Source organism: Cygnus olor, chromosome 9 (genome assembly GCF_009769625.2).
Source record: "Cygnus olor isolate bCygOlo1 chromosome 9, bCygOlo1.pri.v2, whole genome shotgun sequence".
Classification (NCBI taxonomy): domain Eukaryota; kingdom Metazoa; phylum Chordata; class Aves; order Anseriformes; family Anatidae; genus Cygnus; species Cygnus olor.
In genome coordinates this window covers 4072486-4096196 of record NC_049177.1, presented here as the reverse complement: position 1 = coordinate 4096196, position 23711 = coordinate 4072486, and the positions used below count along the sequence as shown (strand labels likewise).

Below are 23711 nucleotides of genomic sequence, written 5' to 3'. Positions count from 1 at the left end.
TTTTATCCTGTGGTTCATTCAGCAGGACCGGGTCATTTGACCTTTTTGTTGATAATGTCACCAAGATATTTTAGGCTAATGCTACATATCACCCGATGGCAGATGAGAATGCTGTGTGTGTCAGTGTGGCAGTTAATTTCAACCCATGCAAAAATACTTTACAAGACGAGATGGCAGAATGTCACTCATTTTTCCATGACATTTCTCATTTCCTTGTCTGTAATGTAGTAATGTCTGACTGTTGTATATGCAAACCCCAACACTTCGGGAAAGGTCTAGACCACATGGCAGAACCTCATCAGCTTGGATAAAAATTGTGAAAATAGAAGACAAAAAGAGGCAATATATGCTATTTCTAGCAATTTGTTGGAAAACACAGTGCTCTTAACCACTTTTATCCATTTTTAAGTGAAAATACCAGTTGACACTGGTATTAGTGTCACCTAATGCTAGCATAATGCCTGGCATTGAATCACCTCCAGCACAAGAGTGTCTTTTTGTTTACTTTGTCCATCATCATCTCTCCAGATAAAAGATGGAAGAGCGGGGATATGTCTATGATGGCACTCTCTGTGTGACACCAGCGGCATAAGAGACGTAGAAGACAGAATAGGGAACAGTGGTCTACGGAGGGCAGAGGAGCAGGAAACAATTATGGTGCATAGGGAACTGAAGCCTGCAGGGAGCCCCTCTGTACAAAATACACAATCTCCAAATGCAGCGAAGTCTGTAATCCTTGAGCCGGTATAAAGCAGAGTTCAGGTCCTGTGCAAAATGTTCAGAAATGCTCAGGCAGTTTGTGCCAGTCTCATTGACGGCCTCTTCATTTTAATCACGCCAGTCTGAAGAACATTGTGCTTGCGAGGGATGCAAATGAGTTTAACAGAGGTGTGGGGAGAGGATTGAGATCAAGTTTGTGTCAGTAGAACTTGCATGAATGTAATATACAAATAACATACTAAATAGAAAGGGAATGGTGATTTAGCTGGAGCAGAGCAAGAAAAATCTGATAGTATTGTCAAATACATGAGGAGTAATACTTGCTGCAAAGCCCAAATGATTCCTGTAGCCTACATCTCATTCCCCAAAGTCTATTCTAAGACATTCAAGAAAATTAATTTGGGTTAATTAAAAAGACAAATTTAAAGTGCATTAGGATATATCCACAAAGTGAAAAACTATCAAGCTACCAAGTGCACTTATCTGTAGTAGCTTTTGCATGTCCCTAGCCTGCTGCAAAGTGGAACACATTAATTGGAACTGTCAGGAAAGCATAGTATCATTCTTTGTGTTTTTTTTTTTCTCTTTTTTTTTTTTTTTTAATTTTGGCTACATTTCTTTTTCTTTTCTTAGTTATATGTTCAACTTAAACAAATGCATTGAAGAAGAGTGGTCTTGTTACATCATATATGTGTACACACCCACATTCAAGTCTCTTACTACTAAACAAAGCTAGAATCTTGTTTAACATCTGCCTCTATTACTATGCTTTTTAAGAATTGCAGAGGAGTTATTTAGCAGATCAAAGCAGAAGAGTGACAAAGCAGTAATATGGTATTAGAAACCTCCTCTGACACTGACCAAAGCACATCAGTAAAATGCTGTTGTGCAGGCACCTTCCACCTGCAGCCGGTGTCTTAGCAGACCTCAAAATGCTGCCTTGCAGCTAGCAGAGCTGCTGGCTGTAGGAGCACAATTGAGGCTGTTTCTAAAAGAGGATTTTTAACTCCATGAGCGCTGCCTGGTTGGTTTAACAACAGATATTCACTAGCTGTTGTCTGATGTGTCAGCAAATAGTATCTGGAAATTCTCTGAATGCTGAGTTTGCAGCAACACATCCGTAGCAGTGAATTGCAAGGAGCAATACTGTCTGGTAAAACCAGAAAGCTGCCATTCTAAGCTGGCCTATAGTTTAGGATTTTTTGAAAACTGAGAAACTTACAAAAGAGGTATCAAGGCTTTCATTGCAAGAACTGTTTACCCTCTGGAATACTAATTAGTTTTAGTATACGTGGTAAATTTAATTTCTGAATTAGTTTGTTGAGTCCACAAAGGAGAAAAACTGACTTCAGCCAAGCCTTTAATGAGATATTTTATTAACCCCAACATTTAATGAGATATTTTATTAAAAATTCATTGAGAGAGAACAAAATGAGTTTCGTCTTTAATTCATCAGGATGTTTTTTTAAGAAACCCTTAACCTGTCATTTCAAATTAATTTTGGTACTCTATTTTGATTTGTAATTTCACAGATAAAATGATCTCATTTCTAGATACAACCTGTTTGGGAACGATCTGAATCTGCGAGGTATTTTGTTCCTCTTGACTTCACTGAAGTCTTGTGAAGCCATAGGATGGAATCCAGACAAATGATTAGGATTATCCCAACAGTACATTTTACAGTATTTGTATGTTAGAGTTTCCTTTCTCAATCAGTGCTCAGACAATTGTTGTACTTTATGCAAAAAGTTACTACAAATAAAAAAGTCTTGATTCATCACTGTGTTACTGCAGAGTTGCATCATTGTCATTCCAGTATGAGCCCAGCATCTTAACTGTTCTCTTGCAGCCATAAGGAGTTCATTTGGATACTTAGTTTTATGTCTTTGGCAACTTTTTTTTTTTTTTTTTAAATCCTACAGTGGTATTTCAAAAGCATAACATTTAAAAATGGAAAGTTCCCTGTCCAAAGAGTTAGGTAGAGAACAGTTGTCTTAGAGAAATGGAAGTGCTTACTAGCTACTGAATATTGGAGAGTCACAACCTCCTTAGGAAAGATTAGGACTGTTTTTTAATAGGATGTTATTTTTCTAGTGTTCTACTAGTGTTCTACTGCTGTAATACTAGAGAGAACCAGCAACAAGCTGGTCCCAGTAAATCCATTCCAGAATTACGACACTGTAACACACATCCTATGTTTGATAAAGATTGTTAAATATTTCTGATGAATTTGTATTTTGTTCTGTTTTCAGCGTCAGCCAAACCAAGACCTCACAGTGATGAATATACAAAGAAGATTCCACCTCCTAAACCGAAACGAAATCCAAACACTCAGCTAAGCACATCTTTTGATGAAACTTATATCAAAAAGCATGGCCCTATGAAGACACCACTCACTAGGGATGCCTCCTTGTCACAGGTCAGCAGTCCTGCCCCAGACACAGAGGAAGAAGAGCCTGTATATATCGAAATGGTTGGGAATATACTCAGAGACTTCAAAAAAGATGAGGATGACCAAAGTGAAGCAGTCTATGAGGAGATGAAATACCCTATATTTGATGACGTAGGCCAAGATTCAAAATGTCAATGTGAATATGACCATCACACTTGTTCTTCTCAGTGTGCTACTCCCACAGTGCCTGACCTAGATTTCACCAAGTCTTCAGTGCCATCTACTCCCAAGGGCTTGCTTTGTGATATACCCCCACCATTTCCAAATCTGCTTTCTCACAGACCTCCACTGCTGGTGTTCCCACCAGCACCAGTGCAGTGTTCCCCAAATTCTGATGAGTCTCCTCTAACTCCGCTAGAGGTCACAAAGCTTCCCGTTTTAGAAAATGTGTCTTACATCAAACAACAAGCTGGAGCTTCTCCATCTTCATTGCCACCTCATACACCAGGCCATCAAAAACTGGAGAAAGAGCAGATAGTATCTCATGGAACTAGCACTCTTGGGCACACCTCCTCACCTCCTCATCCTTCTACCTTATACAGAACACAGTCTCCACATGGTTATCCTAAAAGTCACTCTGCCTCACCCTCTCCTGTCAGTATGGGTAGGTCTCTTACCCCTTTAAGCCTCAAAAGACCTCCACCTTATGACTCTGTACATTCAGGAAGTCTCTCAAGAAGCTCCCCATCAGTGCCTCATTCTACAGCCAGAAATACATTGCAAGAAGGAGGAAAGATGGTAAATGTCTCGGTCAGTACGTATGGGTCGACATCTCAGAGTGGTTCCCGTTCTCGGACACCTACCAGTCCTCTGGAGGAACTAACCAGCCTCTTTACCTCAGGACGAAGTCTCCTGAGGAAGTCCTCCAGTGGCAGAAGATCTAAGGAACCTGCAGAAAGTAAGTTCTTGATATATTTTTTCCTCATTCTTCCTCACAGAGTAACAGCTTCCACTGTAGTTTACTAAATCAAACATTTGCAAAAAGCAAATCCCTCAAAAGTCTGAATTCTGTATATCTATATATATTTTTATCTAGAAGAAAAGTAATTATTGTTAAAATTAGTTTTCATATGGTTATAATGTAAAGATTTTTAAGCATGTATACCTTACTACAGAAGCCTGTCAGGCAGGAGTACAATTCATGGCTCAGTCTTGAGAAAGGAGTCAGTTTCGTTAACTTTTCCACAGTCATAGTGGTCTCATGTGAGTTAGGGTCCTCTCAGTATCTCACATTCTTAATTTCGCAACGGATGCTAAGATGCAGTGATTGTCCAAGAGGTCTGCAGTGAAATAACCAGACTGTAGTTGTTTTTTGGCAGAGACAGATTTATCGCCCTTAACTTTTCCAATGATCACAACGTGTATGGTGGAAACCAGAAGTACCAGCTTAAGCCATTCCCCTCCTTCCTGCTGACGACTTCTGTGCTGTGCCACGGAGTATCTCTTTCAGCTGTGGTAGTGTGACTGCTTGCGAGGCCATACTGTGTGAATCAATCTCAAAACCAACATGACCTAAAACACATTAACCGCACACAGAGAAAAGTACAGGAGGAAGTTGTGCAGGAAAACCTTAAGCCAATATTGACTTTGAATATACTGTATCGTAAAACCATTGTCCCGTGTGCATTCAGGTTTACACAAAGCACGCCTTCTGAGTTAGTGAAATATGGAAACTCTTAATGAAATCAGCAGGAGTCAGAGGCGTGAGGGAAAGCAAAACTTGGCACCAGTGTTTCTGGTGCAAAGAAATGTTCCTGCTCAGTGGTGCCAAAGGCAATGTCTTGCCGTGAATGTTAGCCGTAACACCTTTTGTCAGAGAGCAAAGTGTGCTCAGTACACTTTCTCCTCTGACTTCCATAAAATCAGTTTATGAATTTGAAGTCTTGCTGCCTGCCTAAAAGAAAAGCTCTTTTTGGAGAACGGCCAATTTTATGTTTGTGCAAGTGTTATACCTATTTGGTAGCTGTAATGTATAAAGTGCCATGTGACAAACTGTGGTGGCTGTTAAAAGAAGGTATCCTTGTTTCCAGGCTAGTATATTGCTGCAGAAAAGGTGAATTTTCCACTGCCTTTCCAGTTGTGTTTACGCTGCTGTGTTACCTTACTGATAGCAGAGTGGTCACGGCTGAACTCCTTAGCTCACGCTGCTTTGGGGCACACTCAGGGAGCTCACAAGAACTCCCCATCCAGGTTTTCGTGGGCAGGTTGCATCTGCCTTTCACATCTGCTTCGGTCACAGAAAGCTAGGCTGGTGTTGCCAGGTCACCTTGCTCTTCATAGTGCTGGTTGTGCCAAAGCTCAGGTGAGCAGTGGTTGATCATGAGGTGCCTGCGGTACCAGGTACTGCACTGGTGTCCCTCTAACACCTCTCCTTGGTAAGCAGCTCACTTGGTTCCTGCATGTCCACGATCACCACCAGCTCAACTGGGCTGCCCATCAGTGCCGTCCTCAGCTGCTGAGCGAGTACGTGCAAACAGGTAAGTATGGAGGAGCTCGGTGGCAATGGTTTGGGTTGGCGTACAAAGCCTTCCTCCTCATTTATGGGCTCCTCTGCCTCAGCCCCTGCAGTTTTATTCTTGCGTCTCTGCAAATCAGGAATAATGACTGAAATCAGAAGGTGGAGGTGAGAATGGATACTGAGAGTGAGCGGGATACTGAGAATATGAGTCAGGGCAGCAACTCTCCTTATCTGGCTGTAATACTTTTATAGCCTGCAATCATAAATATTGTTATATGAGCCATAGCTCCATGATTCAGTAGGGTTTTATGAAGTGATTACAGTAATAAAAATACAATAACACCAGATATGTTGGGTGGAAGCAAAACTGTGCCTAAAAGGTAAGGTGATTTTTGCAATTGGGAACAATTATGAGGGATGTGCTGTGACATTTATAAATAATTGCAGTGAAGTGGTAGAGAGAGTTTGGCAAAATGCAGACAAAACTGAACATTATTAAACATGCTACTTACTGAGCAGTGACCAGAAGTCCTCTCTAAACACCATGCTACGCCAGAGCTAGTGTTGAGCCTCACAGATTTGATGGTTTTATGCTTACTGATGTTGGCAGAAGTACTAGGTTTGGAACCTGTGAAAATACCTGCAGTGAGTGTGGCAAGTCCAGGGAAATTTCAGGCAATGCGTGTGCTTCTGTCCCATACCTAACTCCAAAAAGATCTCTATATTCCACTTGACTGAAATTGAATACAGACTATCAAAGGACATCTCAGTGATAAATTTAAAATAAATCTTGCCCTGCAGATCTGTACCAAGAGCAGCTTTTCTTACTGGCCTCTCAAGAAGCATTGTGCTTCCTCTTTAGGAAGTAAAAATGTGCTCGTCATTGGCCATGAATGGTAATACAAGAGTCATGAAATGGAAACCTTGTTCTTTTACTTTAAGGACAAAACATTCATTTTATAAATGGATGCCAGTGGTGAAAAGACTCTGGAGTGCAGCTGTGTTGAGTAAATGAACTGACTGCCCACCTAATCCGATTGTAATTCGTCTGGTATTTACAGTATGCCTTAATCCTATGGGATTACTGCACTGAGGAAGAACCAGGTTTGTACTTAGATATTATAGAAGTCCTTTTAGGATGCATAGAAAACACATACAGGGCTAGCATTTCATGTCCTGCAATTTTGTATTGAAATGATCCACCATAAAAAAAATAAATCTAAATTGTGGGATTTTAAAGTAGAACGTGCTCAGACTACAACATTTCCTCACCATAATGATATGTAGTGATACCATGGGTATACTGGACTAATCGTAAGATGTGTTAAAGAAATCTTGCTCCTGTAAATCACACTGGAAGCTTAAGGCACTCATTCAGTTCTGGATTAGTTTTTTATGAGAGAGACTATGAGAGAGCAAAAGCATAGCATGGGACTAACTGGGACTGCCACATTTTTATGTCTGTTGCTTTACTGTAATTTGGTCTCCACATAAAGAAAGATTTCCATAATCCAGAGGATAATTAAAAAAAAAAAAGAGAGAAAAACACAGAAGAGCAGAGTTATGTGGCTTTATGAAATTCTGCTAAGAAACTAAGAATATGTGCTTCTAAAATATGAAATTATTCTGAGCACATCTCAAGTAACTTTCTCATTGAATCCTCCAAGACTCAGCCCTCTGTGACTTGTCTGAAGCTCTCACTGCCATATGCTAGTCCAAAAAAATAGCACAATACTAAATTTTATATTCAGATGAGTGTATTTGGAAAATATTGCAGCAGTTACAGAGAAAATTCTCTCTCATCTTTATTGTTATTGCTGCAACTGACTTGGCGGAAATTTTGCACCTGAGTCCAGACTCAGAATTTATTCCCTGGCTTTTATTTCGTGGCATTTTTGCGTGTGTTTCTTTTTGGGGAGGGGAACTGCACAAACCCTATTTCCAGTCATGTAAAGCTGCCCTTGTCCCCCCTTCTGTATTATTTTCTTTGTTCTTCTGGCATTCCTCCCTCCACCCCCCTCTTCCATTTTATTATTGTCAAGTTCACTGGAATTACAATAGTGGGAAATTGGGGTAAATCAGTGATATGAAGGAGATTGTCACCTCAGGGCCACATTTTCTGAAGATACGAGCTTCTGGTGAAGCCCCAGCCAAGTTACCAAATGCGCTCGGCATCCTCAGGCTGCTGTTGTGATGTGCGTATCTAGATTTTACAGGCAGCTCACTTACTGTGCTCTGTTCCCGTAAAAGTTCTCTTGTGTGCTGTTAGCTTCCTAAATATGCATTAAGACGCAATTAGGAAGGTGGAGAGAGAAGAACAAAGGAAAATAAATTGTAAGGGGAAATCAGAAATGAAAATAGGGAAGATCGCAAAGAAAGGCAGAAGGATGGAGAGAACCCTTCAGAAAACTGAAGAAAGATGTCAAGCACGAAAAATGTGAAAGAATAGAAAAGATACATGTTATTAATTGTCAGTGACTGTGTGAGGTAACATGGTAGCATGCCCTAAAGTTGGCAGAGCCCCATAAAGCATAATGTCAGTCTCGGAGGTTAGAGAAGACTGTTTAAGGAGTGCCAACTGCTGTCGTTGGGATACACGGTGGACTTTCCTAATGCGTTTGGAAGGTGTGTGTATGGCTGCTGTATCCAGCCATGCTGAACACCACCACGTTGCCTTTCCTTGTAGCATATTCACTAAGTTTCTGTGTTACACATGCCCTTCAGAAAGCTGGAATTAGGGAGCGAGGGAGGCAGGGAAGGTGGGAATAGTGTTCCGATTTTCTGGAGCTGTTTGCTGTGTCTGTCTTTTCTGCAGCACAGAAACACGTAGCGCTCCGTGAAAATACCGACCTGAACTCGTTCACATACAGGCACACCTACCTACTGGAAAGCAAAGCACAGAAGCTGTTGCTGTGTATCTGAGCTGCACTCATAGTTTTTTTTTTCTGGGCAAAATGGTCCTGTAAACCCTTGCCACAGCTGACCAAACCTTTTTGTTTGTGTACTGGTTGCTTCCATTCGGTAAGGCTCCACTTTCCTTCTGACTTCCTGGGAACTTCCTGCCCGATTTGAGCAAATTTGTACATGTTCCTCCTAATGAACTGCACCTAATAGTCACCTATCTAGCATGCTCTGAGCCTGTGCACGATGCATGAGATTGGCATACACGGTGCAGGGCAGTTTGCTGCTGTTTTCCCTAGCTGCTCTGCGGGGCTTTGTACCTTCTGGGTTTTGCCAATGGAGAGTTTCCCTCTTCAGCTTTTAGTCACAAACAGGGAGTAAATTTGTGAACGTGCTACTTTGAAAATTCAGTTAAAGTGATTATAAATTGGGATGATTATTAGGATTTCCTGTTCTTGGCTGGTGCCCACTGTGTTAGGAATCTAAAATATTTTATTATAATTTGACAAATACTGTGTAAATGGAGGGCTGAGAGGAAAAATGGTTCAACTTGTTAAAAAGGAGCTCATTCCAATTTCAGACAGCTGAGGCCCTGCCATGAAGAATTTGTGGAGTACTAGTGGAAACATTTTAAATGCACTTTTTAATTTATTTATTTATTTTTATGCTATTATTTTCCAGAGAGCTTGAAAATAGCTTTGGGGTCCCCGTTAGGTAGAACAGCATGTTGGAAAAAGAGTTTGGGAAATGTGTCAAGTGCAAATCCTCCTCACGGGGTTCGTTTGGTTGCTTAACCTACGCCTCTGTGCATTAAACGCAGGATGAGGGACGTAGGGCAGGATTTCAGTTTATGTATTTCTAATGAAGTTAGAATGAAAAATGCTGACTTAAGGAAGGTGGACTTGATATGCCATTGAACTTTATAAAAATTTGGGTACATTCTCAGCCTCTGGTATTCTGAAGGGGTAGGGCTTGCCTACAAGACTAGGCTGGCCGTAGAAAGTGTTAGAGCTATTCCATTCCATACCGCTATTCCTCAGCTACCGCATAGCTGACAGTCAGAATCAGATACTGAAATTCAGAAGCTGAAATAATGTCTAACCTCTAGGTTAATATATTTTCTGTGGTTTTATATAGAGGGTTGTCATCCTAATCCTTCAGCCCTTTATAGCCATTGATTGCAGGCAGTCTGAATGTTCTGTTCAGTCTGAGATAGCTACAGTTTAACAGAAATAACACTGCATACCTGAAATTATTCGTGAATGATGCTGTACTTTTGAGCCAGAGGTGTATTGGCTTCTCCATCACAAGCAAAGCAGCTGTTCCACTAGAGGTTGTATTTTCTAGTCTAATGACCCATGATATACAGGGGGTTAGACCAGGTGGTCACAGCAGTCACATCTCGTTTGACAGTCCTGAAAGTTGATCTGAAAGAAGAGACTTAGGTGAGGGAGCAGTGGGAAATGCCGCGGGAAGTGGATTAGAGTGAAGGAGAACACCAGCTTTGATGAGGATGACACTCACTCACCACAGGCAGGATGTGGGCTTACCATAGGTTGTTGCATTTAGTTAAAGCCTGAAGAAGTCTCTGTTCTTGCCCCTGAGCTACTATTCATTGAGATAGAAACAAGCTTAAGCGTTGCAGCATCAAAAGTGCTTTCTTCAGGTGCCCACTTGTAAGTGCATGTTCAGGAGAAGAGCTGTGTATGTCTGCGCACACACAAGCCACGAGCTGCCTGGTCTGCTGGCAGCAGGTCTTTGAAACAGTGCCCTGTGCTAAGGAATGTGCCTGTTGTGATGACTGGATGCCAGCAATAGCTGTTGGGAGACAGAACTGAAAATGGTGGAAGCGTAAACACAGGAATGACGGGATGTGGTCAGCATCCTTCAGGAACCAAGCTTTTGAAGCAATAAATAAATAAATAGCTTTTGCAGTTGAATGGTGTTGAGTACTGCTTCAGCCATACCTGTTGTTGTCCTTTACTAGTAATCCCTAAATTCCCCACTGTGAGATGGTGGGCAATGGGCTAAATACTTTGATACGCATCAGCTAGTCTGGCCAGCTGGAGCCTCTTACTTGTTAAAGCTGAAATATGTTCCCCCAATTAGCAATCACAGGAAATAAGCAGAAAGCAAAATCGTAACATGGCAGTCAGGTTATTCAGCTAAACACTAAGCTAACCAACGTTTCCAAGGTTTATGCTAAGTGGGAAAGATTGAGCTGCGGAACAAAGATACAAAGAAGAAGTGAAACGTGTGAAAGGATGCATGGCAGCTCCGTGGCAGATTGCGTGTCTCTGGGTGCCTTCGCTGTGCCGTCGCTGCCTCATTGTGCATTGCGTGCCAGTAATGCAGTCCTCTCTCAGCACCAGGGGTAATGCCAGGTTTGAGAACTTGTGTTTTGAAAGGATAAATCGGTAGGTACCCATTCCTTGATTGAAATGCACACTACACCATTTGTCGTCTTGCTGCTTTCACACAAAAGTGAGTGTGTCTATTTAAAGGGCCTTTAATCAGTCAAGTCACTAAAAGGTGGGATGTCCCCTCCACTTTTGAGATGAATGAATGTCTTTGTTACTCACAGTTATTAAAACAAAAAACACGCGTTTTGAGATGATATGCAACGGTTTTGCTAATTGGTACCATGACATTGTCTCCTCTTCTAATTCAGCAATTTAGGCTCATCAGAAAATCAGGTCCTCCTGGGATCACGACCGTATACAGAATCATTGAAGAAGACATAATTTCATAAATAATTGCTCAGGTTTTTCTGGAAACAGCTGCTGTTTCTGATTGATGTATATGGATTTATTTATTCCTTCTGTTTGTATTATTTGACTGCTTGATACACTTTCTGAGTAGCAATTTAATCAACATGTCTTTTTATGAAGAAGAAATCAACTTATAAATGGTAAAAAGGAAAAAGTAGATAAAGCTACTTTCTGTTTGTTAGATTTCAAGTAAAAGATGGTTTCAGGTAAAAGACTGAAAAAGATGGTTTCTTTGGGTTTCTAATATAACAGGATAATGTTGAGTTGTCTGAAAGTTGTTAAAAATAAATGAAAAAGCCCCTTTAATTCAGTTACTGGCACCTATTTTACTGTGTCACCAATAAGCAAAGCAACACGTGCTGCACTTAAGGATGTGGATAATGATAATATAGTCTGAGTTTTGAGTGCCATTGATTTTTTTTTTTTCTTTTTCCCTGAACAAAGCTTTTTAAGCCAGAGAAATATCTTGACCTTTAGGCCAAATCCTCAGCACTTATAAATCACCACTTCTTATTTGAAGTCAGAAGAGGTACTCCAGTTTACACCATCTGTGTTTCTGGCTTCAAGAAAATAAATTTCTCCTTTGTGGCTAGAACAGTTTATATTCAAAATGGGGTAGTCATACAGCAGAACCGTGAATCGGAGAATTTATTGTGTTTTTCTTTTAAATGGGACTAAATAATTATGGACCAATTTGTGGGTGCTCAGTAGAAGTAGTTAAAGACATTTAATCTGGTGAAGGTTTCCGTAAGCATATATTACCTTCAATGAAAGAGATAAATACAATTTGTTAAAATTTCTCACTGCGTTTTTTAGGGAGGGTGGTATCCATTTAGGGTATCTGGGTACTCCTTCTCCAATGGAACTAAGGAAAAAAAAAACACAAAAAAGAACAAATAGGTATCGAACTACTTTGGTTTAAAGGATGATGTAGTTTTATTTGCATAGCCTCTACTCAGGATGTTTGCGTGGCTGTATCGAACGGCAGCGGCCAGCCTGGCAGTGCAGTGTTGTGGCTCCACAGGTTGGCAGTGCCAGATGCTGGAGAGGATGTGCCCAGAGCTCAAAGGGTGGCAGCTGTGACACCTACAGCAGGTGGCTGTCCTAACCCCATGCTGCCATCCATGTCGTGGATTTGATACGTGGCCACCTTTCATTCCTGTCTGCTAGAACAGCGAATGGCTGCATCGAGCATGGACATGTTGAAACTTTGTACCCCAGAGAGGTGTTACAGGACTGTCTGATTATTTTTAAACTGGTGTGAATTAGAGATAATTTACTTGAAGATAATATGGAATCTCACACTAGAGGAGATGTCTGGCATCAGGCACTCAGCTTTGGTTTATAGCACTTCCATGGAGTGCTTTTCTAAACTCGTATCACGTGTTGCAGCAATTGGAGAGTTAGCAGTTTTAGTGGAATTGCAGTTTGGGCATACGAAAAGGGTATCTGTGCATGTTAGCTTTCCAAAGGGGATAAAGTGAGTTCATGGAAGTGTGAATCAAACCAGTGGATGGTGAGGTAGTGCATCTTTTGGTCAGTCAGCCAGGCTGTCAGGGTGAAGCCATGAATTTTGGGGTTGCCATCTGGCTGGCAATACAGGGCTCCTTTTTCAAGGCAGTTGCTGCATCTTTTAGAATTGGACTTCATAACCAGGTGCTGATACCTGGAATTGAATCAGTTTTTCTTTTAGTTAGGATTCAAATGCATTTTTCTTTGTTTAAAAAAAGTAAAACTAGAGACCCTGAATAGGAAGGCCTACATTTTGTCTGTGTTTATTTTTAAGAAGAACAATGTTCATAAAGTGCTTTTAACCAGATATGACATATTCCATAGGTAGGCATATGGAGATAGCATTTCAGCCTGTTTGCTCAAATTAAATCACAAGGAATTAGATCACAATTTTGTTTAGGAAAAATAGCCAAATTCCCCTAGACCAACCTACCACCACCAACCTGAGGACTGTGAGCTTTAGCAAGGTGAAACAGCATGCAGGTTTCAAGGAGAGCGGAGCTTAACAACTTCACCCAAATTTACTATGAACGCAAAAAAGAGTTTCACTAGCAAAAATCTGCAACACAGCCCCCTCCCCCCCGCCCCGCCCTGAAATTGGAATATCTACATCATAGCCAAAGGAGCTGTTCAAGATCATTTTAAATGCAAGTCTTTTGAATGCTAGCTTATGACTTCAAACCTGGTTTCATGATCTTTTGAGCTGCTGTCATTGCATCTTTACAAGAGGTGGAGTTTAATTAAATGCCTTATCCGCACTTATAGTGAAAAAACTCTTGCTCTAAAAGCTATGTGGTTTTAAGAGAAGATGGTGGGAATTTTGGGAAGAATAAAGGAAAGAACAAGGTTTCCTCCCTCAGTTCTAAAATCCTCCAGTACTTCTGACTGCTCTTGAAGTTTCTTAAAACGTCTTTACTGTGCTGATCTGTGTAACAAAGACTGACAATTTCTTGGGCTAAGTGGCTTATATATCCATTTTTAAAAACACAGATTTTCTGGCATGTCTGATTTGTTTCCTGGCAGAGTGAGCTCAATTTTTAAACCCCGTCATTAAAGGTCCAATCCAAATGTCCTTGAAGTATGAGATAAGACATACTTCAGGGGATCCCATTATAAATTACAGCAAGAAGGTTCCTCTCCTTGTATTAGGTTGTTGTTCCTTGCAAAACCAGTCTGCAAATCAAGGCATTTATACCTCTGGAATGTAACAGTGAATAATACAAAGACTAAGAAAAAATAGCATGTGGACTGCATGGTATTCTACACGTTTTTTGTCAGTGTATTAGCTAATCTACCCATAATACTATGATAAAAATAAAAAAAAAACCTCTGAATTGAGAAAAGGTAGATATGGTCTCCTTAAGTTTTCTCTGGGCTTGCCAGGAGTCTATCAATAACAAGAGAAATCACCGAGTTGGAAATAGCTTTATTTGGGTTATACACATAACTTTGATTCAAATATTGAACCCTTAAACCGTAGGAGTGTATAAACATCCTAGGTATAGATAAGGTGAGAAGTACAGGAACACTGAAGAAATAATTGTCAAGATGATAATGCATATAAAAAAAATAGGTTCATTTGCATTCAATTTTCTGTGAAGGTTCAGGTTACTTTCACTTCTCTGAATGGAATAATACATCCCTAATAATTATTTTTTGTTAAAACAGTAACATGCAATTAGCACTTTATCTGGCATTTAAGAATGAGTAAGGAGAACTATTGTTCTTGTAACTATTCATCTGAAAAAGAAAAGCTGTATGTATAATTTTGTTGGAGATGGGAATGTCTTTATTTTAATGTGTGAATTCATAACTCAAAAAGTACCTTCCTCCAGGAAATCTACAACCATTTTACTGCTTGGGCAACGTTTGTGTAATTTATTTTTAATTTATATGTGTTGTAACACATAGAGACACACTTGCTGTGCACTTGCGAAAGCAATAATAGTAATGTCTTGCAAGCACGGGCATCAGCCGGAGCTGTGTAAGGCCATCTGCGGTTTTACTTATTTCCTCGGGATCTGAAGTCTGTGCTGCCATGGCTTAACAGTTGCTTAGCTAGCAAGAGTAAAAAACAGTTTCACAAAATGAAACCAGTAATTAGAAAGGAGGGAGGGCCTAAAATCATTAACTTTGTTAAGAGACGGAGAAAGACAGAATGGTATGGATGTTTCATTCTGTAATTGGTAGAACTTGCAGAATAGTACCCAGCTATGGCTTGGCACAGCATCTGCATTGAAAAGTCCACGTGCTTGTGCCTGGCTTTGTAAGGCTGAGAGCAAAATTTGGGTAGAGCCAACATTACAACAACTTCAGTCTTTCCTTTCACTGGTAACATACTGTGATAGAAGGAAAGCTGTACAGATGAGATATTTGTTCCAATATTGAAAGGTAAATTTTCTCATTTGCTAAAGGGGTCTATAAAGAGAAAACCATCAATAACTTTATATATATATATACATATACATATATATATATATATATATATATATATAAAGGTAGTTAAAAAAGAAAAAGAAGAAATAATTTCTTTCCAACTTTGTCTGATTTTTTACGTGAAAATTCGAGGGTGAGTATTTTGGTCTCCAGTTTTCACAACCAGTGCACACATCTGTACTCTGTATTTTTTTGACCAATGACAGATTTTTGTTTCCTACTGTATGTGGATGATGCTGTATGCTTTAGAAGATATGAAAGTGATCAAATAATGGAAAAACACTGCATTCGAACTGCTGTTGTAGTTCAAAGGCTGCTTTTCAGCAGAAAACTTGACCAAAAAATGTTGCCAAGTTTGATATAGTCAGCACTTCTATTAACGATTGGTATTTTGAAGTGAAGCTTTGAAACTTAAGGTCATGAACTTTCTTCCAAAACATTTTTATTAAAATGTCTGTATATTTCAGCTTTTTTGGCTCTCCCTTGACTTCTGATTTCTTGTCATACTGTGCTAGGACATATGCAGTAACCGTCGAACCATCAGTTCCACATCAAAACATGAAGGCTGTGCATCTAAGAACCTGAATAATGGAATGAGCATGTAGTGAGATGAACAAGGTTGGGAAGGAAAGCAGTTAAGTAAGAGTAGGCTCCATCTTCCTTTCAAACTGAAAGCTAGTAACAGTTGGGCAACCTTTCATAGCAAGTGTCACTGATTTCCACAGTTTAATTGCCTATTTTGTCTAACAGTGTTTTCTTTGATCCGTGCTGAGTTTAGGGTGGGGATGGCAGGATGCGCTTGTGTTGCACGCACATGTCGCTGAGTAGTCCAAGGGCAGTGTCAGCGATACCAGTGGGGAAGGCAGGAGGAGAGGTAAGGTTCTCAAGACTGCCACAAAACCATCCCAGCATTTCAAAATAATCATCTTTCTTCTTCTTGCACTTAAATCTTGTTTGCTGCAAATAGACATAGACCATGTATGTACCCATCTACAAGCACGAATTCTATGTGCACACATTTAGTTTGACTGAAAGGGCAGCCTGGATTATCAGTGGGAGATCTGGGTGCACAGACTACGTAGGAGAAATGTTTGCAGCTCATCCATAGGAACTATGCTATACACTCATATGAATCAGCCTAGCTGGCTAGCCCAAAATAACAACTGCAGGAAAGAAAGTCCTTGCTTTGTTGAGGTCAACGACAAAATTGCCTTTGACTTGCTGTACTTAGGTTTTTGCCCAAGAAAGCAGTGGGGAACAGAGAGGCTTGTGTTGAGGTTCTGGTTATTCCCAATATATCCAGCTTTGAAAGCTGGAATTAAAAAAAAAAAAAAAGAAAAAAAAAAAGAGGAAGAAAGACAAATATGGAGTGAATATCAGAGAATAAAGTGTTCTGCTTAATTACGTAATTGTGACTGCTCTGAGGTAAGTAGTAAACCTATTAATGGAGTACCACAACACATCCTTTCCAAGAATACCACTTGATTTAACGGTGAGAATCCCAGGACATGGATTTTTAATTGCCTTGGTAATACAGCTGTAAAACAGTGCATATACTTCAGGTATATTCTTAGTCAAAAGATCAGGCTGTGACGTGAACTGGATCAGAATAGGCACATGTGAAAGATCAAGGGTGGGAGTGAAAGAAATCATTATGAGATAATGATGGCCCCATTGGAAACGGGAGGTATTATGTTGTCACCATTTCTATAATATGTGGCAAAATATAACTGTCTTAAATGGCTCTCCTTATGTAAGATTAAAAACAGGTTTTCCTATATTTCAGTCAATCAAGAAGATGACTGACTAAATCACAAGAGGATTTCTCCTCTTACTGTATGCCATCAAACAGTGTTAAATGTATGTCTTAAAATGCAGAACTTCTAAAACTTTATTTTTTAAGTGACTGATAATGCTGGTTGAAATTTATTGAAATTTGAAAATTCTTTTTTTCACCTAGATCTTAATAATCTTAATTTTTCATTGAGTATCGCTTACTTTCCTAACGGTTTTTCAGAAATTTCTGGAGCTTCATATGGAATAATAATAAGTTTACTCAATATAGTTAACATATGAGAATATCTCTGTCTCCCTTTACAATGTTTTTCTCCTTTTCCAAATTTCTGTTTTGTGTTTAAACTGTATTCTTTTATGTTTTTTTATTCTAAAGCTTTGGATGATCTTTTGTTATAAATTTATGCTCCCCCCCCCCCCTTTTTTTTTTTTGTCGGTCTCCAATTAATTGCAGTGTGGGCTTTTCCTCTTCCTATCTCGTCATTGCTCTTTCCAGGATTGCCCACTTAACAGCTTTGGGATAGCCACAGAAAATCGACCAAACAGATTGTTCAGCGGTCCCTCTTTCCCCTCCCCTTGCTTTCTGTAGCAGGCAGGGCTGATCTTGGCAGGTCTGTACCAGGCAGATGTGAACTCATCCGTATTTCTCTGTGTAAAAACAAACCCCACGCTGCTCACAGGAGCATGTGCTCAGTGAACACCGAGAAGCATTTCAGCCACGTCTCCTTAAATGTTAGATGGCTTGTGAGACTCTTTCAGGCTTTCTATTGATTTTGCATGGAACTAGGTCAGAGCTGCTTTTAATTGAACAAGCTGGCTGCTGCAACTCTCACTTAACTGTAAAAAGGGGTATTAAAAATTGATATGCAAAGCAAACTTCTGCCTAATTAGCAAGCAGATGAAGTCAGCATAGACAAACCACCATAGTTAATAAAGATGAGGAAATGGCTTTCACTGGCAGTATAATATACTCCCGTTTTGGGGGAAAAATGGCTTAAGCACCAAGCATTACCCACGTTTCTCATGTGCGGTATTAATAGCCTATTTGTTTTCTTTGGGCAGGCTTTTGATACATTTACGACTGTACAGATCAGACAACCACACATCAAGAAAGCCATTAAAAGGCTGATCCTATTTTTGAAATGTGTAGTACATGTAAATATAAATTCCTGGTGTGCAGAAAGAAGTAACACTGGCCTGGGATTTCCTCAAGGGCTCCGCATACGATGTCCACAGTGGATGGGCACATGCTGCTGTTGTGCTGGTGACGTGACATGGGACACGGGTGGAGCTGCAGGTGGCTTTGTGTCCTCACCAGGAGCTAGCGGGAAAGGATGAGGAAGGGGCTGAAGCCTGAGACATGTCTGTGGTAGCTCCGATCTTCACACACGTGCTGGCTGCATTCTGATCCCACTTCTCTATCCCTCCTGGTGGCCAGGTGTCCCTTTGGGGACGTCCCTCACTGCTGCTGGTGGCCAGGTGTGCCCTTGGGGACATCACTGCTCCTGCATGCCCACCGTGCAGCCGTAGGTGTGGGGTGAGGCCTGTAGTGCCAGGGCTGGGGTGGTTGGGGCTTGTCATTCACTGCATCTACACCCCATCGCCCCATCCCAGGTGGCTGTCCTAGCTTTACATGTGCCTGCTCGTGCTTAAATATAGGCCCTGTGAGCAGTGCCATTTACTTCCCAAAGTATCTGAGTTCTGCCTGGAGTGATGTATTATTTATTTAGGTTTATAACAAACACACAGAAGAAGACTACATGAATAATGCATGGTTGATTAGCTTATACGTTGCAGCTCACAACTGACAAAGACAGCAGAGAGCAAGCCTCGTTTAAAGTTCCTTAAGAAAATGGCTCTTCTTCCCTCCCCCAGAAATGGCCCAAACGGTTACAAAGGTTCTGCTGTTTATCACCTAGCTTTGTGCTAAGAGGCCACCAGAACCTGAGATTAATTTGTGTTTTTAAGAGCTTAGTGTCAGACTGACCACAAGGTATACATTCATTTGAATGGCAGCTTTTCAGGTAAGATATTTTCCTTAGCTGTGTTTTTCAGTCTGCTTTGGTTTGCGCTACAGCTGATTAACCCGGTTTGTTTCTCACTTTCTTCAGCATTTACAAGTCTTCCAGTCCCCCAGCTCACATGCCAGTCTTCCCGAGTGCGTAGCTGTTAGGGGATCCTTCATAAAGGGGAAACTGTACACATCAATTATAAATAAAATATGTTCTCTGTACAAGATTCGAGCCACCATCTTATTCTTGACATTGAAAAGCCTGAGATTTATGTGATATAAATAAGGAAAATGCATGTCTTTGAATATTAAAATAGTGACACCTGGAAGTGCTTGAAGCATTTGAATGCCTTTATAGCAGTTCAACCAACTGTATCCATAAATATTTAAAGCAGTGAATTATTTCTTGAAATTTACATTTTTATGCACTATTTTGGCTTACGAATTATTGAACAATAAAGATGCTTTCCGTAATAATTTCAGCTTTCAAAATACAGCACTTGACTGTGAAAAGATTTGCCTGTGGCCATCATATGATTCGGTGAATTCCCAGCATAATACTGAGCTTCAGTATCTCCTAACTTCAAATTAAGGTTTTTAGCAGCATGAGGTAACTTAGATCCCATCTGTGTTGCTGCACTTCTCAAACAAAAAGTAATAATAATAAGAATAAAAGAATGTGTGGCAGCTACTGTTATGTTCCAGCAGAGTATATGTGACCAGTTAGAGTTTGTGTCTTTAGTATGGCATCAATGTGGATAAAGTGGCCTCTTAAATCTTGCTGTAGTCTTTTTGAAGTGTTGTCCTGTTTAAAATATACTGGTTTGAATTTCAGTTGATGATAAGGCCACCACCCCATAGGTACCAGCAGCCAGGAGCTACGTGTGTATTCTGCTGTCTGCCAGTGCCTCCTGCCTGACGGCATGAGCGAAAATCCGAAGCCACGACCACCATGTTTTTACAAGGGACAATGATTTCCACCACTGAGTTTGCTCCATGGGGCTGCATTTTCAGCAGAGAGTAGCTGACAATATGTAAACCTCCAAGTGCAGGTGGGAGTCACCAAAAGGTCCCAGTGTTGCTCCAGGACCTGGGAGAGGAGTGTTTGGCACTCCTAGAGCTGTCCAAGGCACGTTAAAAGTGAGATACTCTTTTATCAAGCAAGAACTAGCACAGTGATTTTTTTCTTACTGACTTTGAGTATGATTCCCACTGACAGTTATTAAGGAAGCTGAAATTCTTGTAAAATTCCCCACAAATTATCTGAGTGAAAGTGAAGCAGTACAATTTTTTATTATTTTCTAAATGTATTCTGAAGTAAACAGGAAAGTAATATTATAGAAAACTATATAAAACACTGACAGGTTGTTTTTCTGATTGTGTATCAGTGTTACTGATAATGATCACAAAATAATAATGATTTGGGCTCTGGGATGGGTTGCTTGACATTATAATCTGATTCAATCTGCTTTTCATTTTTAGGATATATTACTTTTCAGATAAACTGGGAACTGAAAATCCCCCCTGAAAGAAAAGTGGAATATAAATTTACAAAGTCTAGACAGCCAGCTGAAAACTGATTTTCTACACCTTACAAAGAAACAGACTATAGCCAACTCTTTATTTAGCCTGAATACTTCCATAGTTTCCAGCTGTTTGTAGAGAACTGCTGTACTTTGATCCAGCTGATAATAAAACTAGGAATGCACAAATCATTTTTATCAAGCACCAAGTACAAATGCTCTTCTGCTGAATAAACTGAAGTGGACAAATCCTTAGCTCTACACTCAGATGGAGTGTTTCCACTGTAACTAAGGGCTGACTGCACGAGCATGTGAGATTTCAAGGGCTGGTGTTCAAGTAGTGTCAATGGGATGCACACAGGGAAGGTTTTCACCAAGGCAATCACGGCGTTTCCAGTAGAATGGCATAGTAAATTAACTCTACTGCATGATGCGTTGAGTTGGGGGGTGCTTGTAAGGCCAGCTTCAGTATTTTTGAACATGCTTGCTATTCTTTTGGCTTTCTCTTCATTTTGCTGGAATGTAAGCACTGCAAGCTAGAGTCCTGTATTGGCGGGAAAAAGAGTTGTGTGCATTTCCAAATTTTGGTCGTGCAAAGTGCATGTTATTGGTAAAAAGAAAGAGAAAATCAGATGTGTGTACATATCTTATATGAAAAAGTGCGTAATTATTTTTGATAGATCGATATTCAGAAAAAAAGCCTTTTTATTGGTAAGTGAAACAGCCCAAATCAAGTAATTTGGGCTCAGCATTTCTTTGCACAGCTCTTTGTATTAGCAAGTCTCTTTACGCAGTCACAGAGCTGTGTTACAGACATTTTGTAGCACAGGTCCCTGAAAGGCAGATGTCATGTTATACTGATACAGACTGCTAATCAACTTTATACCCTGTGGGGGCACCAAACAGGAAAAGCAAACAGTTTGGATTTTCATTACAGCGTTCTTTTTTGCATACATTAAAGTAGGTAAGTGACCTAGAAGTTCAAGGAAGTGGTTTGATTTTTGAAAGCCTTTGTCACACAAATGTCACTGAGTGTTGTTTATGGGACTTGCTAAACTGGGATCGTTTTGTACTTTTCTGATGGAATGTTACTACTGTGAGTAATAAAAAAAATAAATAAAATCTTGGAGGTTGTGGTATGATATCCTTAACATGCATTTTCACTATTAATTAATAATAATTCATGAAATACAGTAATGGTTATATATTACACTGCATATCCAGTTAGATTTTTTTTTCCAGTATGATGTTTCCTTGAGGAAACTTCAGAATGACTGTGTTGGTGCTCTTCAACAAGTTCATCTGCAGACTGGAATCTCAAAGAACTCAAAGCCAAAATATGAGATTTTGTTGCTGTTGTGCTTAGGTGTGGTCCCTGTCATCCCATATAGATGTCAAATATTGCCTCTACCACTTTTACTGTCGCAAGGGTAAATGGTGGGAGAAGGGCTGAGCCACAAATCGGAGTTCATTTTCATGGGACTGTACCACCTGAGTGGCAGTTCCTGCTGGATAGTCTCAGTTCCAGGCCCTGGGGGGATCAAGAGAAGAAGGGGTTACTCAGGCAAATTTTGGCACTGCATCTCCGGCAGTCCTGCGCACCCAGAGCGCTGCCAGAGATACGTGGATCCCCTGGGGGCTGTTGTCACCTCCTGCTTGTGAATGGCTCCTGGCATTTTCCCTCCACTTGGCTTTCCCCCCTCTTGGAATGTCTTTTGTAGCCACAAAAAGATTTCCAGGCAAGTCTCAAGGAAAGATTGTCCATCTGTATTAAGTGTAAATTCCACGATTGTTGGTACATGCTGAAATTAAGGTACATCAGGGGGTTGATTTCTAAACCTGGATGGCTAGAACTGAGAGCATCACATAAGGATGTTTATGAGCTTAAATACGATGCATAAAAATCCAAACTCATACAAATGTTTTCTATTAAAAGGAATTAAACAGTTAAGCAGGCTTTGAATAACTGAGTACCACAGTGATTAGCTGTTATGACTTAGTAATCTAATATTTCTTCTGTGTATAGTTTTTCATGTGAATTTTTCACAGCTACAGATGGAAAAGGTTGAATTGTTTCTCCATTACATTGCTCAACCTGCAAGAAAAGAAATGAGGGTCTCAAGAAAGGAACAGAAAATCACCAGCCATGAAGAAAGCTGGTATCACTGCTTGAAAAAAAAAAAAAAGAAAAATCATTCAATTGTTTTTTGAATTTATTCCCTTATATTGACTCGTGGTGTTGCAAGCAGAAAGTCATTGTACGACTCCAAGGATTTTTCAGTGAAGTGAAATTTTATTCCCTAGGTTATGGTGTTGGGCACACCCAAAATATTAATGCTGGACAGATTTGTGGATTGTGTGCTTTCTGTTAGTGCTCATGGAGGAGTGGAGATCTGTTGCTTGCACAATATTGCCTTAGGAGACAGCTTCCTTAGAAAGTGCCTAGAGAAGAACTTATTCTCAGAGAAATGACAGCTCAAAATAATTGAAGTATTTCCCTAAACTGTTAATAAAAGCATAATTTGATAGGATACCATTTTCAGAAATATTTTCCTGGTGTATAAAAGTTTTAGCAGAAAAGTTACATTTACCCATCTCCTGCATTATGTATTGTTTTAATTAAAAACTGTGTTGAAACCAACATAAGCTATAGGTTTGGGGCCTAGATAGTAAAATAGTGATATAAATTGCGCTTAAAAGATTTATGATTGGTATATATGGAATATTGAGCATAAGATTGTTATATGATATAGGTAATTAGCAGGCACTCTATAATGAAATCTGCATCTGTGTATTTTGTAGAACCGCTAGATGAGCTGAAGATCAGAAGTCACAGCACTGAACCACTACCAAAGCTGGAACACAAAGAGAGGGGAGGCCACCATGGGACAGCTTCCTCCAGGGAGCCAGGGAAAGCTCAGGAATGGGATGGAACGCCGGGCCCACCCGTGGTCTCCAGCAGGCTGGGGAGATCCTCTGTCAGTCCAACCATGTTGGCTGGAAGCAACAGCTCAGGTATGTCAAATAGCAGAGGGGGGAAGATCTCATGAATCTCCTTGTGAGCTAAAGGATCTCTGAAGATGTAGGGAAGTGTCTGGATTCTTCAGGTTTCCAGATATCTTCTAGAATCTGC

The 23711-nt window shown here is 40.2% G+C and overlaps 1 protein-coding gene across 5 annotated transcripts in view; it reads left to right on the top strand.

The window, feature by feature from the left end:
• NYAP2 (neuronal tyrosine-phosphorylated phosphoinositide-3-kinase adaptor 2) overlaps positions 1 to 23711 on the top strand; it is a 140709-nt gene that overhangs the window by 80474 nt on the left and 36524 nt on the right. For all 5 annotated transcript variants that reach the window (XM_040567108.1, XM_040567107.1, XM_040567109.1 and 2 more), the window contains 2 exons: positions 2973 to 4070; positions 23381 to 23593. In XM_040567108.1, coding sequence (XP_040423042.1) covers positions 2973 to 4070; positions 23381 to 23593 — 1311 coding nt within the window. The remainder of the gene's footprint in view (positions 1 to 2972; positions 4071 to 23380; positions 23594 to 23711) is intronic.